General features: G+C 49.8%; 1 protein-coding gene across 6 annotated transcripts in view; it reads left to right on the top strand.

Annotated features, from left to right (window-relative positions):
• Nucleotides 1-18,043, top strand: part of GREB1 (growth regulating estrogen receptor binding 1) — a 160,370-nt gene that overhangs the window by 126,092 nt on the left and 16,235 nt on the right. For all 6 annotated transcript variants that reach the window (XM_063622833.1, XM_063622836.1, XM_063622835.1 and 3 more), the window contains 7 exons: nt 2,145-2,484; nt 3,946-4,061; nt 6,554-6,753; nt 8,095-8,184; nt 9,613-10,244; nt 12,246-12,348; nt 16,515-16,673. In XM_063622833.1, the coding sequence (XP_063478903.1) occupies nt 2,145-2,484; nt 3,946-4,061; nt 6,554-6,753; nt 8,095-8,184; nt 9,613-10,244; nt 12,246-12,348; nt 16,515-16,673 (1,640 nt within the window). The remainder of the gene's footprint in view (nt 1-2,144; nt 2,485-3,945; nt 4,062-6,553; nt 6,754-8,094; nt 8,185-9,612; nt 10,245-12,245; nt 12,349-16,514; nt 16,674-18,043) is intronic.

Below are 18,043 nucleotides of genomic sequence, written 5' to 3'. Positions count from 1 at the left end.
TTAATCCTTCCAGGTCTTGGTTTTAAACTTTGTTAGGCAGGACCAGAGCAGTATTTAATGTAGTGCTAACTTTCCCCATTACTGAGACAAAATCCTTTGAGTAAGTACTCTGCAATGTTTCATGACTCCGAGGTGTTCCATACTGGCTGTGGAAACAGGAACTATTCCCAGCCCTACATGAACTTGAGACATTGTTGCCTTTAATTTGTTTGCAACCAAAGGATTCTTGTTTTGGCCTTGGGTCATTTCCTTACATATGTGCACTGCTCATGTCAGCTGAAGACTTTAGGGAGACCCTCTGCAGATCTCTTCTCTTTGGTACAATGCCCTGTGATCTCTAGCTGCCTTGGCTTTCCTGGAATCCAATACCTCTCCTCAACTCAGGGAGACCTCCAAGCTTTGGCTGGCTTCCCTCTTCCTGAGTACATCCCAGAAACTGTGGGCAGAAGCTGGGGAACTCACCTAATTTGTCTCACATCGTTAGGATCACTGTCTTTCACTGCCTGATGTCTCATGTATTGAAATGCAGTTGTTTCATTTATGTGTTCAGTTTTTCAGCTGTTTTGGATGGGAGGATAAACCTGATCCCATTGCTCCATCTTGTCAGAAGCAGAAGTCTCTGTCCTTTGAGCAGAGCCCATTTTCCCTACTGCACTTTCTTTCTTTCTTCCTGGGCATTTTTTTTTATTTATTTATTTATTTATTTATTTATTTATTTATTTATTTATTTATTTTGAGATGGGGTCTCGCTCTGTGGCCCAGGCCAGAGTGCAGTGGTGATCATGATCTTGGCTTCTGCAACCTCTACCTCCCGAGTTCAAGCGATTCTCCTGCCTCAGCCTCCCAAGTAGCTGAGATTACAGGCATGTGCCACCATGCCCGACTAATTTTTGTATTTTTAGTAGAGGCAGGGTTTCTTCATGTTGGCCAGGGTGGCCTCAAACTCCTGGCCTCAGGCAATCTGCTTCCTGGGCATTATTTGACAGGTGCACCAGGGGAAGGTACAGCAGTCCCTGGGCTGCTGAGTCCCCTTCGTGCCAGAGTCTCTGGCCCAGTTATACCTTCCTGAGACAGCCCTGGTAATGGCAAGCTTGCCAGGCCAGCTTCCAGCTTATGTGACCTGTGTAGTGGATGAAGTGTGAAGAAAGCATGAAGAAAAGGAGGAGGATAGTCAGGAAGAAGGAGCAGGGATGTCATCGCAATGTCAGAAATGCTATCAGGTGCTGTAGGAAGGCGAGCTGGCTGCCCTGATAGAACTCACAGGGTGGCATGGCCACGGTATGATACTCATTTTTGTAGGTCGAGAAACTACCTTACCTTTGCTACAAAAAGCCAGAGTCAGGAGGACCCATTCCAGCCCAATCAACCCAGAAGAACATGGTGCATAAACTGGATACCAATTTATTTATTCCTGTTGAGAAACACCATCATCTACAGGGACCTGGGCTTTTCCATTGGTGCCCCGGGGTCTGTTTGACTAATGGGTCAGAGCCACTCTAGGAGAGCAGGTGGTTGTGGGAGCAGCCACCACCTTTGTGTGGGGATGCATATAGTAACCACAGTTTCTGAAGCAAAAACTGGGATTCTTGATTTGGCTGGATATGTTCTGATTTGCAATTCGTCTGTCAAATTAAAATACGTTTAGTTATGTTTCTAATAATTCACTGTGATTGAAGTGAACACAGAGATGTGCCTTTAGAACTGGGGCCTCCGGTAGCTGCATTTCCACATTGATTGCTGGTGGTTCTCCTGCTTCTAGTAGGACCCAGAGGCAACTTAGCCCCCTCCTCAGAGAACTGCACATTGTGCTGATAGAGACAAAATAGGCATTTATACCATTTATTCATCTGCTCATTCATTGGACAAATATTTATTGAGCAGCTGCTAAGTGCCAAATGCTGGAAAAACATAATAACAACAAACCTATGTTTTTGTTTCCCAGCTGGAAAAAACAAAGGACTGTATAATTTGGTTTCTAAAGAAGGCTTCTCATTCAGGTTCCCACAACCACCTTCTAGAGGCAACACAACTGTGTATAATGCCGGAGTTGCCTGTGCTAGAGTGACAGATGTCTTGGGTGACTTGGCAGCAGCAGGCTGGCAGGCGCGGCCATCACAGGCATGGTCTCTCTGTGTTCCTTGCAGGTTCCCCCGCCTGCACAGTGCGGTGATCAGGACCTTTGTTCTCGTGCAGCACTACACGGCCGCCCTGATGGCCGTGAGCGGCCTCCCGCAGATGAAGAACTACACGTCGGTGGAGACGCTGGAAATCACGCAGAACCTCCTCAACTCCCCAAAGCAGTGCCCCTGCGGCCACGGGCTCATGGTCCTGCTGCGGGTGCCCTGTTCGCCCCTGGCGGCCGTGGCCTATGAGCGGCTGGCCCACGTGCGGGCCCGGCTGGCGCTTGAGGAGCACTTTGAGATCATCCTGGGCAGTCCCAGTTCAGGTGTCACCGTGGGAAAGCACTTCGTAAAGCAGCTCAGGGTAGGTGCTAAGCGCGGGCCTGGGGGTACCTGGGAGAGCTGAGGGGCCCGCCAGAGGCAGGGAGTGTCACAAACCCCACAGCGTGGCCAGCGTGGCTTCCCTAGACCCAGCCACCCCCCAGCCTCCTCTCTGTGCTTCCCCCCCTCTGTCCTCCGTCCCAGCAGCACCCCCACACCCCTGCAGCATTGCCTTATGACTTTAGACCTCTGGGCAGCAGCCTGCTTTCTTTTTTCCTAGGTATCCATTTCCTCTCTTCTTTGTTTAGTTGATGCTTCTTTATTTTCCCCTTTGAGACAGGTCTCACTCTGTGGCCCAGGCTGGATTGCAGTGGTGTGATCACAGCTCACTGCAGCCTTGAGCTCCTGGGCTCCAGGGATCCTTCCACCTCAGGCTCCTGAGTAGCTGGAACCACCGGCGTGTGCCACCACACTCGGTTAATTTTTAAAATTTTAAAAATTTTCTCCATGTTGCCCCGGCTGATCTCAAACTCCTGAGTTCAAGCGATCCTCCTGCCTCAGCCTCCCAAAGTGCTGGGTTCCAGGTGTTAGCTGCCCTGCTTATTTTCTGCAGCACTTAGCTTGGTGTCTTTCCTCTTTCAGGAAGCCACCCTCCCCCTCTGCCATGCCCAGGGCAGTGCCATGCTCCCTGCCTGTCATCCAGCCCCTCTCCCAGATGGTGGGGGGCAATGGCCATCCCCACAGAACTCAGCCCCCAAAGCCTAGCACAGCGCCTGGCCCATAGTAGGTTCTCACTCAACCTGCAGGTGACACAAAATGCAAAAGGTTTAGGGAAAGAGCAAATGAGTGGAAAACAGGAATGAAAGGGAGGACACTGTCAGGAGAGAGCACAGGCGAGACATAAGGAACAGCTGGTCGGGCGCGGTGGCTCACGCCTGTAATCCCAGCACTTTAGGAGGCCGAGGTGGGCGGATCACTTGAGGTCAGGAGTTCAAGATAAGCCTGGCCAACATGGAGAAACCCTGTCTCTACTAAAAATACACAATTAGCCAGATGGGGTGGCATGCGCCTGTAGTCCCAGCTACTCGGGAGGCTGAGGCAGGAGAATCAGTTGAATCACTTGAACCCTGGTGGTGGAGGTTGCAGTGAGCTGAGATTGTGCCACTGCACTCCAGCCTGGGTGACTGAGCAAGACTCTGTCTCAAAAAAAATAAAAAAAGACGTAAGGAGCAGCTGACAACATACACTTTCTTTCATGGAGCTGGTCAGCTGACAGGGATGTCTTGAACATGCTCCGGCTGGCTAGTCTACATGTTCTAGACGACTGAAAATACGGTGGCCAAGTGGATGGTGTGCTTATTTGCAGTCTAAAGAAATTTCCTTTTGGTCAGAAGATGTAGTTTAAGGAGTTTAAATTGGTGTGGGAGGCCATCAGGCTTCCTCAGAGCTGGGCTGGTTGGGAAGGGAGGCATCTGTGGCATTATTTCTTTTTCCTTATCTGCAGATGTGGCAGAAAATCGAGGATGTGGAGTGGAGACCCCAGACTTACTTGGAGCTGGAGGGTCTGCCTTGCATCCTGATCTTCAGTGGGATGGACCCGCACGGGGAGTCCTTGCCGAGGTGAGTGGAGGGGTTATGCCCCTGGGGGTCTCTGAGGAGCTGGCTGCCTGGGCCCCCTCAGGGAGCATGTCAGGGGGGCTGCCGTGCCTTGACGGTTGGGAGCACCAGTCGCATTCACAGGCCCCGTTGGTGACGCCTTCATCATGGCTCTCCCAGCAGGGGCCTGAGTGCGTCTGAGGCCCGTGCCCCTTTTCCTGATTCTCAGAAAGGCGCTGTTTGGGCTCGTGGTGACGGCTGTTGCCAGGCTCTGCGGGTGGAGGCTCTGCAGCTGGAGTCAGGAGTTCATGCCTCCTGAGTTCAGTTTCTCCCCGTGGGGCGCTCTGTGTGTGCTGGGGGTGGCAGTTCCGCTTGGGACAGCACAGCATCCTCTCCAGGACTTGCAGCCACAGTTCCTGCTGGTACCTAGGCTGCCGCAATGCCTGGGCCTTCCTGGCTTAGGAGGCGTTCTGGGAGTGGGGGCAACTGACGTTGCTCGGGAAGAGCTGGTTCTTCCAGCGCAGAGTGGACTGTCTCAAAAGGTGTGTCCCTGTGAAGCCATCACAGCCTGGAAAGTCTCAGCCACACATCCACTCGATGTCCCCTGGGTAGGGGGTCTCTAGGCCACCACACAGACATGCAGACACTCGAGACTCAGGTCACTGGGCCTCCTGTGAGGCAGTGTCTTGGATTGGTGGTGACAGATTGGGTTTTAGAGACTTCATACCCATGGAGAAGAGCAGACGGCCAGCAAAAGATAGCAAAAGCCGACATCAGTGGAGTTCCTGTTATGTTCCGGGCATTGTCCTAGATTCCTCTTTATGTTTTATCTCATTTTACTCTCACCTTAATCCTGGGGGAAAGGTGCTATTTCAGTAGTCCCATTTTATGAATGAAGAAACTGAGGCTTACTGAGATTAAGCCAGTCTGGCCGGCAGTGGGCCTGGCTCCTTCCCCCAGGACCACGCCACACTTCAGCAAATGGCCCTGTGCATGCTGCATACTCATGGGCCAGGGGAAGGGGCTCCAGAACGTTTGACCTTGGTTGTTGCTGTTTCAGATGGATTAATTCTTTTCTTCTTCAACTCCTTAAGGACTGAGACAATGTCTTAATCTATTTTAAATTTTAGCAAGCATTTGCTGAGTACCAGGTACCCTCTGTTACCTTCTTTGTACCAGGCACCTTCTGGTACCTTCTTTGTACCAGGCATCATGATAGACTTTTCATATGAAACTTACTCCTTGCTGCAGTAGTATTACCAGCCTGTTTTATGGCTGAGTCAATGAACGATCATTTGCCTGAGGTCACATGAGCAGTAAATTTCAGAGCCCCGTTGGAACCCTCACATATCCCTCTCTAAGCCCTTTGCCTTGGTTGTGTTTCTGCTGCGCAAGTCTGTGCACGGGGTTGGCCTTTCCGCTGCTGCTCACAGATAGCATTGCTTGGTGGTGTCCGACTTGATTGCCATCCTATTTCTAGCATCTAGTACCCTGGCATGTGTTCACTTGGATTGAATAATTAAATGCCCACTGATTACATTTAATCTTTATCACAGTGGACTTAGATTTTTTTTTTTTTTCTTTTTTGGGATGGAGTCTCACTCTGTTGCCCAGGCTGGAGTGTAGTGGTGCGATCTTGACTCACTGCAGCCTCTGCTTCCTGGGTTCAAGTGATTCTCCTGCCTCAGCCTCCCGAGGAGCTGGGATTATAGGCACCTGCCTCCACACCTGGCTAATTTTTGTATTTTTAGTAGAGATGGGGTTTTGCCATGTTGGTTAGGCTGGTCTCGAACTCCTGACCTCAAGTGATCGGCCCACCTTTGCCTCCCAAAGTGCTGGGATTACAGGCATGAGCCACCACGCCCAGCCAGATGGTTATTAATATTCACTCCCATCTTTCAGATGAAAAAATCAGAGCCTCAGAGAAGCTGTGCAGCTTGTCACAGCTTCTGTCGCTAGGAAGTAGCAGAGCTCAGGTTCAAGCGCCGCCCCCCCCTTTTTTTTTTTTGAGATGGAGTCTTGCTCTGTCGCCCAGGCTTGAGTGCAGTGACACAATCTCGGCTCACGGCAAGCTCTGCCTCCCGGGTTCACGCCATTCTCCTGCCTCAGCCTCCCGAGTAGCTGGGATTACAGGCGCCTGCCACCACGCCCGGCTAATTTTTTGTATTTTTAGTAGAGACGGGGTTTCACCGTGTTAGCCAGGATGGTCTCGATCTCCTGATCTTGTGATCCACCCTCCTCGGCCTCCCAAAGTGCTGCAAGCCCCTTTTTTATCTGACCCAAAAGTTAGTGCGGCACAGGGCTAAATGCATAGTGGGTGTCCCCAAAATTTACTATTATACTGAATTTGTTGCGGCAAGCTCCCAGTTACACTGTTGGCTTTTGCACTTGTATGAGTCCTTGGGTCCTCACCAGGAAGGTGGGGTATGGTCCTGATCAGTGCTGCCTGCAGCAGTGGGAACAGCACCCCACTTGTGGAAGGCACCAAACAGACACCTTCTTCTGTGTCTTGCTAGGTCTTTGAGGTACTGTGACCTGCGATTGATAAACTCCTCCTGCCTGGTGAGAACAGCCTTGGAGCAGGAGCTGGGCCTGGCTGCCTACTTTGTGAGCAACGAGGTTCCCTTGGAGAAGGGGGCTAGGAACGAGGCCTTGGAGAGTGATGCAGAGAAGCTGAGCAGCACAGACAACGAGGACGAAGAGCTGGGGACAGAAGGTGAGGGATGGCTGCCCTCAGCCTACGTGTCCCTGTCTGCATGTCTTTCATGGCTTCTGAGCTTTGCGGCTGCCTGTGCTTATGAAGACAGCTGTCTCCAGTTCAGCAGGGTTCTGGGACCTGTCTGCTGGACAGCAGCTCTGGATGAGAGGTCTCCAGTGTCGGATGAAATGGCAGAGCTCTCATTGAATTCAGATTTTGCTTGTTTTCTCCCCATCTCTTTTGGTGGTGTGAGAAAATGGAAATCCCTGTAGGTTTTTCCTAGTTCTAGAATTCTGAAAGAATAGGAAGAAAAATTAAGATTTCTTAGAGTTCAAGTTCAAAATTTTTAGAGGAGTTCCTTGTTCCACTCACTGGTGGAATTCTGACCTAGTGTGATTTGCTTGCTTATTTCCTCTGTGAATCAAGCCAACAGCGTGCTGTCCATTTTTAAGATTTATGAAAACAGGCTCATTTGCAGACTCTTCAAATCTGATGCCATCTTTTTAATAGGACACATAAATGATAACATCGTAAGGCATTGACTATAGTCAACAATGTGATGAGAAAGACGTAGACAATCATAGAAAAACTGGAAAGCATTTGTGGAGTGTGTGGAGTGGAAGGAGGTGGGTGTGGGCACCAGCCCAGGTCTGTGGTCTCCCTCCTCTGTCTTGACTGTGGGACCTCTCCTAGCCTCTCCTTGCTCATCTGTAAAATGTAGATGGAAAGTCCTGCCTGCCTGTAGCCATCTTTTCGAAGCACAGCAGAGACTTTGATTTAATTATTTCACTTGTGGGTATCTGCTGCATGTCTCCATGCTCCCTGGCATCTCAGGACCCCCTTCTTTAGTTTCACCATCTGCTCCTCTCTACCCACAGCACCCACTGCTCTGGGCACTGGCCCACATTAAACTTGCAGTGGCCGGGCTGTGCTCTGCCCTTCTGGCCTCTGCACTGCTCGGCCGCCCTTCCTGCTGCTCGGAGTTTTCCTTTCTCTACTTTCCCTGGAAAGCCCTGAGGACCTTCAGGACGAAGGCCAGATGCCCCCTCTTCCAGGAGATGCCCTGCTTTTTCCCCAGGATCCCCAACCCCTCTCTTTTTGCATCTCCTCCACCAGCTTGCAGCTATGCCTCATGGGCAGGAGCCTTTGCTGCACCCAGAGTGCCTCCCTGCACCGCAGCCCACTCCCTCCTGGCTCCTCAGTGCCCTGTCCATGGTGGGGGCCTGGAGGATGGCAGTGAATGAGTGAATGGATGGGGAGACGTGATGCATGGGAACACACTTTACACACTGCAAAGTGCTGGGCAAACGTCAAGGATGGTGATTTCGGTGCATTCTCAGCATGTGTGTTTTGAAACAGGCTCCACCTCGGAGAAGAGAAGCCCTATGAAAAGGGAGAGGTCCCGCTCCCACGACTCAGCATCGTCGTCCCTCTCCTCCAAGGCGTCCGGTGAGTCTTCCCATGTGGGAAGGACCAGACTAGCGGACTGATTTTTGAGGTTTCAGAGAGTGAAAAGAAACCTATATAGGGCTATTTGCTGATTCTTTATTTTCCATCAGAACTGGAAAGATAAGGAAATCTTTGAAGCGCTGGACTCTCTAGAGCGTAAATGTTCTGGTGAACTTGGGATCGGAGAACTTGAAGACGAAGCAGGATTGTAGGGTTCCGCTGCCCCTGTCCTCAGGGGAAGACTGTGGACCTTGCCCTGCACTGTGGCTGGGGCCTCAGGCTGAGTCCTGGCCGTGTTAGGGGCGGGTCCCCAGGTGTTCTCCCTGCCGTTGTTGGTTTGGGAAAACCCTGTGCCCTGCGGGGAGAGGAGCTGAGCGCAAGGAGAGAAGTAGACACGGAGACTTCACTGGGGGAAGAGCAACAAAAGGCAACACAAGCTGATGAGCCCTCCGTGTAGCCAGAGCCACAGCGGGTGGGCAGTGCCAACCACAGGCTCCACACGGTCTCTGCCCTAAGGGGTCCCTCTGTCTCCGAGAGCAGTCAGGACCACGAACATGAAAGAGTGTCCCCTGTCTTCCCGCCAAAAGCATTATGAGGGCCTACTTGCTATCTGGAGTAGCACTGAAGGATAAATGAGATGTAGACCTGACCTCAGGGAACGAACTCATTGTTCTCATAAAAGACGTGTTATTTTGCAGTAGTTTTTTGCACACATTTTCACTTCACATATGAAGAAGTCTGTAGTTTTGTCCCAAGGCAGAGGGCAGATTTCAGGGTAGGTGAGGTTACCACAGGTTTGAGAGAGCAGCTGACCCTCAGTCGGGCCTTGCGGAAGGTGTTGCAAGTGCAGGAAGCCTTAAGGGCCGAGAGGCTCAGGGGAGAGACGCACAGGGCCTGGGTGCGGGGACGGGTGTGTGCGGTGGCCACAGGCTCCTGTTGTGGGGGCCGGGGGGCGCCTAGGTGTGGCTGAGGGAGCGGCTGAGAGTTGCTGCTGTTTGGTCTGGGACAGGGAAAGGTCAGAGGTCAGAGCCCACCAGGAGACTGGCTAGGGGGCATCTGGGGCTGCCCTTCTTTTCCCCTCACCTCCCGCGCCTGTGCACAACAGTGAGCTGGTGGTTGGGGTCTCCCTTCCAGACGCCCCCGATGGAGTCAGCACTGAGCCTCTTCACCCTCAGCCCAGAGCTCTGGGACTGAAAGAAGCCCCGCCTCATAGGCAGGAGCTCAGTCAGAAAAGTCAGCGCTGCAACCACTGGGTCTGTTTGCCTGAAACAGTACAGGGGGCCTGGGGCAGAAACAGGAGCCGCCGGCAAGCTCTGGGACAGCTCACTCCTGGGACAAATCGCCCCTGGGAGGGGTCACTCCTGGGATGGGTCACTCCTGGGACAGGTACCTTCTAGGACATCCCTGACCAGCTTCATCTCTCCTCAGGTTCAGCGCTTGGTGGCGAGTCCTCGGATCAGCCCACAGCGCTCCCCCAGGGAGAGCATGCCAGGTCGCCCCAGCCCTGCGGCACCGCAGAGGACGGCAGAGACCCTGGTGAGAAACAGAGGCCCCGGGCAAGTCAGGGGCCGCCGTCGGCCATCAGCAGGCACAGCCCCGGGCTGACGCCCCAGCCTGACGGTAGCCTCAGCACCGGCCAGAGGAGCATCCAGGTGTCGGTCACCTCGTCGTGCTCCCAGCTGTCCTCCTCCTCGGGCGCATCCTCCTCATCCGTGGCGCCCACTGCTGGCACGTGGGTCCTGCAGGCCTCCCAGTGCTCCCTGACCAAGGCCTACCGCCAGCCGCCCGTCGTCTTCTTGCCCAAGCTCGTGTACGACATGGTCGTGTCCACTGACAGCAGTGGCCTGCCCAAGGCCGCCTCCCTCCTGCCCTCCCCCTCGGTCATGTGGACCAGCTCTTTCCGCCCCCTGCTCAGCAAGACAATGACATCCACCGAGCAGTCCCTCTACTACCGGCAGTGGACGGTGCCCCGGCCCAGCCACATGGACTACGGCAACCGGGCCGAGGGCCGCGTGGACAGCTTCCACCCCCGCAGGCTGCTGCTCAGCGGCCCCCCTCAGGTGAGTGTTGCTCGCTGCCCCAGCACAGCCCCAGACTGGGGGGGTCCTCACACTCCCATCTGGAGGGCAGGCCTGGGGGTGACCGCACCCGCGTCTTCACCTTTCACCCTTCCCATGGTGGAATCTTCTCCGATGGCCTGGGGTGGACCGGAGGGAGGAGGGCAGGTCTCATCTGCCACTCAGGGCTGGTGGCTTCCATTCCTCCCCTGTGTGATGTGGGGGGCGGATAGGAGACCTCTCTGGGTGTATCAGACTACGGTTCCTCACCCCACGTCATCTCACTTGGCCACTGCGCGTGTTCTCTTAACAAATAGAAACAAAACTCTGGGTTCTCCACTGGAAGGTTTTGGTCAACCATGAACGGAGAACTAGGGGTTCTGTTTCCCCGTCTCAGCCCTCCCCCAATGCATGGTGTTTCCTTAACAGCAAAAGTCCATTTTACCTCTCAATGGCAGAATCTCCTGGGCGTGAGCATGTGGGGAGGCGGAGGGCTAGAGACTGGGATCTGCTCTTTGGAACAGAGCTGGGCTTTGGGACTGGGATGCGGTTCAGTATCCATTTGTTTCTTAAACTTGTAGAATGAACAATATTACTTTTTCTGATTTAAAAAGGACAAAAGAAAATGTTTCTTACCAAAGTCTCCCTTCTTCCATACCCTCACACTATTGGAGATTATCAATTTAAAATCGTTGTCTCTTTGATGGGTGAAAAATAATACGTTACAGTTTTACTAGTAAGATTGACATATTCTTGTATTTTTACTGGTCATTGATACTTCTTTTTCAGTGATTTTGTGGTTTTTCTTATTTGGTTTTCCTTTAGGCCATTTGACTTTTTATTGTTGATTTGTGGAAGTGCTTTAGATATTACAGATTTTTGTCGTTTGTCTATCATCTGTATTGCAGATATTTTCTCTGAAGCTTCCCTGTGGTTGGGTGTCATATTTTCCTCTGTAAAGTTAGTTATTTCCATTCATTGGCATTTGCTGAGTTGTAGCATGAAGCAGGCATTGGGCTTGGTGCTTGGAAAGCACATCCCTGGAATGGCTCTTTTATTTATTATTATTATTATTTATTATTGTTATTTTTCAGACAGAGTCTCGCTCTGTCACCAGGCTTCAGTGCAGTGGCACGATCTCAGCTCACTGCAGCCTCTGCCTCCCAGGTTCAAGCGATTCTCTTGCCTCAGCCTCCCGAGTAGCTGGGACTACAGGCGGATGCTACCATGCCCGGCTAATTTTTGTGTTTTTAGTAGAGATGGGGTTTCACCATGTTGGCCAGGATGGTCTGGATCTCTTGACCTCGTGATCCGCCCGCCTCGGCCTCCCAAAGTGCTGGGATTACAGGGGTGAGCCAGGAGACCCACGCCTGTAGTGGCTCTTTATACAGGGGTACAGGGAGGGTACTGGGCCAGACCATGGGTACTTCTCAATCAGTAATAACCAAAATGAACTAAGATTAATAGGAGGTATGCTAGCCTGAAGCTGGGCTGGGGAAGCAGGGAACTCTATGTTACAGGAAGCAGGAGAAGGAAGAAGAAGGAAGTTGTTCTTTTCCTGGGTTTAGAAGGAGAAATACGAGAAGCACTTTTTTTTTTTTTATGTCTTATACAATGAATTTTGCTGTCTTATACAGACATATTGATTAAGTCAAGCAATTTGCAAGATTCATAAGACATGTTTATAGTATCCTATGTTTTTGAAGCAGCTTTCTTTGGCTTATGATAAAGTTCTATTTCTAACAGCTTAAAAATGCGGCTGGTTAAAATCCAGAGATGCATTTGCGACGATATTTAAGCAGGAAGGCCTCATGCTCGTGGAAGTCCATTTGTCCACCTGCCACACTTGTTCCCTTCAAATATCTTTGCATCCACGGGGCTCTCATTTTAAAGACAGGATCTTTAAGTGAGGCAGATGTCAGGAGCCATGCCAGGTGTTCAGCCGGTGCCTGACAGGCGGATGGGGCTTCCTCACTGGGGGTTTTAACTCCCATACCTTTACAGATCGGGAAGACAGGCGCCTACCTGCAGTTCCTCAGTGTCCTGTCCAGGATGCTTGTTCGGCTCACAGAAGTGGATGTCTATGACGAGGAGGAGATCAATATCAGTGAGTTATCTGTTTGGGGATATGTGGGCTTGGAACCACCTTCATCACTTTCTCAAGTGACTTTAATTTATATTTCGCTTTCTAGACGGAATTCTCAGATTCATGATCAGACTCATCCCAATGACCTTGTAGGGGGTGCTATTTATCTTGTAGTCATTTTTCTCAGTATCAGGCCTTTGCTGTAGTGATACAATTATGATTATTAGCTGACTGTTTACTGAGTACCTTCCACATGTGGAGCACTGACCTAGATACTTTGCACAAGTTACCATGTTAATTTCCTAGGCCCAGGGTGAGATAGATGTTCCATTCTCCTGATAAATCACATGCTTGGGAGCCCAGCTGAGTAGTGGCAGGGCTGGAGGGAATTGGATTTGACTGCTGCCTCTGCAAAGCAGACTTACCCCTAGAAGAGGTTTCCTGCTCAGGCAGCTGAGCAGGGAGGTCAGTGTCTTGGGGCAAAATAGAAATACGTGAAATGTGGGGAAAATCCTGTTCTCATTTCCAGAACAGAGTTTACCCTGATGAAGGTCAGCTTCTTTTTGAGCACCCCTTTTGTGCTCATGTAAAATAACGTCCCCCATTTCCTCCTCATCCCTCCTCCCAGTGGCTCATAAACTTGGTCTGGTCAATGAATCTGCTGTGCTGGGAGAGAGAGCTTGTCAGATGAGTCCTGTCTGTGTTGTGGAGAGGTTGCTAGCCAGCTGCACCAGTGTCTGAAGGACACTTGGTGAGATGCTGTCGACTGTGCTTCAGTTTTGACTTGGAGAAAATTTGGAGCCAAGGAAGCTCGTCCAGCCCTCGGCCTTCCCTCCCAGGAAAGGAGAGGCTCTTCAGCCTGGCTCTGAGTTTCCTAAGGTTTCCCCACAGTTTGGAACCACATTTCAGATGAAGTCTGCAGCCCTGCTGAATTTGTCTTTCTTGGACATACCAGTGATAAAGACAGGATTTGAACCCAGTTTGTTCAGTGTTAAAGCCCATTCTTTAAATCTTATCTCTTTTGTTGAATAGGGATAATTTCTGTTTTATAGGGTTTTATGGGGATTAAATGTGATACACACAGAGCACCAAGACTTTTTTTTTAGACAAAGTCTAGCTGTGTTGCCCAGGCTGGAGTGCAGTGGCACCATCTTGGCTCATTGCAACCTCCGCCTCCCAGGTTCAAGTGATTCTCTTGTCTCAGCCTCTGGAGCAACTGGATTTATAGGCATGCGCCACCACGCCCAGCTAATTTTTGTATTTTTAGTATAGACAGGGTTTCACCATGTTGGCCAGGCTGGTCTTGAACTCCTGACCTCAAGTGATCCACCCGCCTCAGCCTCCCAAAGTGCTGGGATTACAGGTATGAGCCACCGTGTTTGGCCAAAACATGTTAAATACTCATAGGCATTTCTACCCTGCCTTCCTATGGACATGCACTGTGCCTATGTGTGTACTGTAGTAGGACCTGTATTTAATATAATCAACATGTTTTGTAATTTGAGTTGGGCCAACTAGATTTTTCTGCCTTTTAGCTGACAGACATTTAGTAAGCACCATAGACTACAACGATCACCATGTGAGATGAGACATGGCAAATAGAAAAGTGCGGTTTGGGCTACGAATGTTGCTGGCATCAGGCGGGAGAAGCCCCTGGGCTGGAGCGCTCCGAGAGGCTTTCTATAGGTGGAGTGACAGGAGCTGAGCCATATTGGCTGGGGGGCATTTAGATAGAGGCAAGAAAGGAAGCTATGCAGGTTTTGCTGGTATTGGCCACCAGTGGGATCACCTGGGGGGATGGTGCTAGGGTGAAGCATAGGGCTGAGGTACTCTGGGTCAGGACTCTGGCCGGAGTGGAAGTCAGACTTAGGGACAGGAGAGCAAAGCCATTCTCACAGCAAACAGCACAAGGCTGTTGCTCTGGATGGAGATAGCTCTGAATGCACATTTTTGCCTCATTAGAACATTCCTGAAAATGGAATATGTGTCAAGAGCCTTGTAGGTACAGTGGGGTTTCCCAGCAGCCCACAGACTCAATAACAATTCCACTCCAAGCATCATCCTTTGTGCACATTTAAAATGTAGTCGTGCATAATGGTGTTTTGGTCAGCAGACTGCATCTGTGACATTGGTCCTGTGAGATTCTAGGAGAACTGAAAAATTCCTATCACCTAGTGATATCGTAGTCATCGGAATTTGTGGCAAGGGGCATTACTCAAGTGTTTGTAGCAATCCGGGTGTAAATTAACCTGCACTGCCAGTACTATCAAAAGTCTAGCACATACAATTATGTATAGTACATAGCACTTGATAATTATAAACAATTGTTACTGGTATATGTATTTACCATACTTTTATTATAATATACGCCTTCTACTTATTACAAAGCAGTTAACTGTAGAACAGCCTTGGGCAGGTCCTTCAGGAGATACTTCAGAAGAAGGCATTGTTCTCATAGGAGATGACAGCTCCATGAGTGTTGCTGCCGGTAAAGACCTTCTAGTGGGACAAGATGTGGAGGTGGAAGACAGTGATATTGATGATCCTGATGCTGTAAAGGCTGGGCGAGTGTGTGTGTGTGTGTGTGTGTGTGTGTGTGTGTGTGTGTGTGTCTGTCTGTCTTAGTTTTAACAAAAAGTTTTAAAAGTAGGGCCGGGCGCCGTGGCTTATGCCTGTAATCCCAGCACTTTGGGAGGCCGAGGTGGGCAGATCACTTGAGGCCAGGAGTTTGAGACCAGCCTGGCAAACGTGGTGAAACCCCGTCTCTACTAAAAGTACAAAAATTAGCTGGATGTGGTGGCATGCGCCTGTAATTTCAGCTACTCCCCTGAGGCAGGAGAGTCACTTGAACCCGGGAGGCGGAGGTTGCAGTGAGCCGAGATGGTGCCACTGCACTCCAGCCTGGGTGACAGAGCAAGACTCTGTCTCAAGAAACAACAACAACAAAAACAAATAAAAGTAGAAAAATTAAAATATTAGGCTCACAGAATAAGGATATCAGGAAAAAAGACATTTTTGATCAGTTGTACAATGGGTTTGTTTTAAGCTAAGTGTTGTGATAAAACAGTCAAAGAGTTAAAAAGGTTATAAAGTAAAAAAGTTATAGTAAGCTAAGATTAACTTACTATTGAAGAAAGAAAAATATCATTTATAAATTGAGTGTATCCTAAGAGGAGAGTGTGAAGTCTCCAGTAGCGCACGGCCGTGTCACAGGCCTTCACATTTGCTCACCGCTTACTCACTGACTCACCCGGAACAACTGCCAGTCCTGCAAGCCCTGTGCATGGCAGGTGCCCGGTACAGTGCACCGTTTTACATTTTTTATACCGTATTTCCCCCATGCCTTTTCTATGTTTAGATACACAAATTCTTTTTTTTTTTTTTTTTTTTTTTTTTGAGATGGAGTTTTGCTCTTGTTGCCCAGGCTGGAGTGCAATGGCGAGATCTCGGCTCACTGCAACCTCCGCCTCCTGGGTTCAAGTGATTCTTCTGCCTCAGCCTCCTGAGTAGCTGGGATTACAGACACCCACCACCATGCCTGGCTGATTTTTGTATTTTTAGTAGATATGGGGTTTTACCATGTTGGCCAGACTGGTCTTGAACTCCTGACCCTAGGTGATCCACCTGCCTCGGCCTCCCAAAGTGCTGGGGTTACAGGCAGGAGCCACTGCGCCCGGCCAAGATACACAAATGCTTCACATTGTGTTACAATTACCTGCAGTATTTAGTGCAATAACGTGCTATATAGCAAGCTTGTCCAACCCACGGGCTGCATGTGGCCCAGGACAGCTTTGAATGTGACCCAACATAAATTTGTAAACTTTCTGAAAACATTGTGAGATTTTTTTTTGCAATTTTTTTTTTAAGCTCAACAGCTATCATTAGTGTTAGTGTATTTTATGTGTGGCCCAAGACAATTCTTCCAATGTGGCCCAGGGAATCCCAAAGATTGGACACCCGTGCTCACAGGTTTGTAGCCCAAGACCAGTAGGCTACACCACATATCCTAGTGTGTAGCAGGCTGTGCCGTGTAGGTGTGTGTAAGTGCACTCTAGGATGTTAGCACAGTGACAGAATCGCCTGATGTCGCATTTCTCAGAACATATTCTGTGTTGTTTAGCGACGCATGACTGTAAATCATTTTCACTTCCTCTTTTGTCACATCTATGTTTCTACCAATCTTGTAGACCTCAGAGAAGAATCTGACTGGCATTATCTCCAGCTTAGCGACCCCTGGCCAGACCTGGAGCTGTTCAAGAAGTTGCCCTTTGACTACATCATTCACGACCCAAAGTACGAAGATGCCAGCCTGATTTGTTCGCACTATCAGAGTATAAAGAGTGAAGGTCAGACTTTGAGTCTCTCGTTTTACCTTCCAGAGTGCATGGGCACAGCCTCTTAAAAGGATGAGCTGGATTTTGTTACGCATGAAATCAGGTGGTGATGAATTAACCTGCCATACTTAGTACAGAACTGAGGTCACCACCTCTCTGTATAAGGAAGGGAGGAATGTGAAACCTGTGAATTGAAGAGTGTTGCTCAGGAAGTGCTAAGTGACGATGATGACACCCTTGCTGATTTGTCATCATTGGAATATTCTGAAGGCTGTGGTTAATAGAGGATAAAAGATGTGTATGTTTACTTATTAATTTGGGATTATCAAAACGAGTACACGTGTTCACCTCTCCTCCCCCAGTGTCTTGATTTTTCCCTCCCCCTTAGGGATCCCTAACATCCATGGTATGCTGGCGCTGCAGTGTACCAGGGCCATTGCGATTATAAACTTAGACTAGAAAAGTTTGGTAAATGCCATGAGAAAGGAAATGACTGTATTAGTCCATTTCACGCTGCTGATAAAGACATACCCGAGACTGGGTAATTTATAATGAAAAAGAGGCTTAATTGACTCACACTTCCACGTGGCTGGGGGGGCTTCACAATCATGGTAGAAGGTGAAAGGCACGTCTTACGTAGCAGCAGGCAAGAGAGAATGACAGCCCAGCAAAAGGGGAAACCCTTTATAAAACCATTGCATCTCGTGAGACTTATTCAGTACCATGAGAACAGTATTAGGGAAACCGCCCCCATGATTCAGTTATCTCCCATCAGGTCCCTCCCACAACATGTAAGAATTATGGGAGCTACAATTCAAGATAGATTTGGGTGGGGACATAGACAAACCGTATCAATGACCCACCAGTCTCCATTTTAAACCAACAATTTTATTGTCCTTGCTCTCAGAATAGATCCCTTGCACTGAGGATCCTTCTCGTAGGCCAGTCTCTAATGAAGGCTGAGTGTTAAAATCTTAATCAGCCAGGTCATTTGAAAAGCAAGCAGGGGCCGGGAGTGGTGGCTCACGCCTGTAATCTCAGCACGTTGGAAGGCTGAGGTGGGCGGGTCACCTGAGGTCAGGAGTTCAAGACCAGCCTGGCTAAGGTGGCAAAACCCTGTCTCTACAAAAAATGCAAAAATTAGCCAGGTGTGGTGGTGTGCACCTGTAATCCCAGCTACTCAGGAGGCTGAGGCAGGAGAATCACTTGAACCTGCAAGGTGGAGGTTGCAGTGAGCTGAGATCGTGCCTCTGTACTCCAGCCTGAGCGACAGAACGAGACCTTGTCTCCAAAAAACAAACAAAAAAAGAAAAACAAGGGGCAGTTCATCTGCATTCAGTGCTGGTATGTTAAGTTGGCAGTCGTTTTAAATTGTTGTATAG

The sequence above is a fragment of the Symphalangus syndactylus genome, chromosome 18, assembly GCF_028878055.3.
Source record: "Symphalangus syndactylus isolate Jambi chromosome 18, NHGRI_mSymSyn1-v2.1_pri, whole genome shotgun sequence".
NCBI classification, from domain to species: Eukaryota; Metazoa; Chordata; class Mammalia; order Primates; family Hylobatidae; genus Symphalangus; species Symphalangus syndactylus.
Note: the sequence above shows the minus strand (reverse complement) of the source record. Positions and strands in the feature narration are given on the sequence as shown.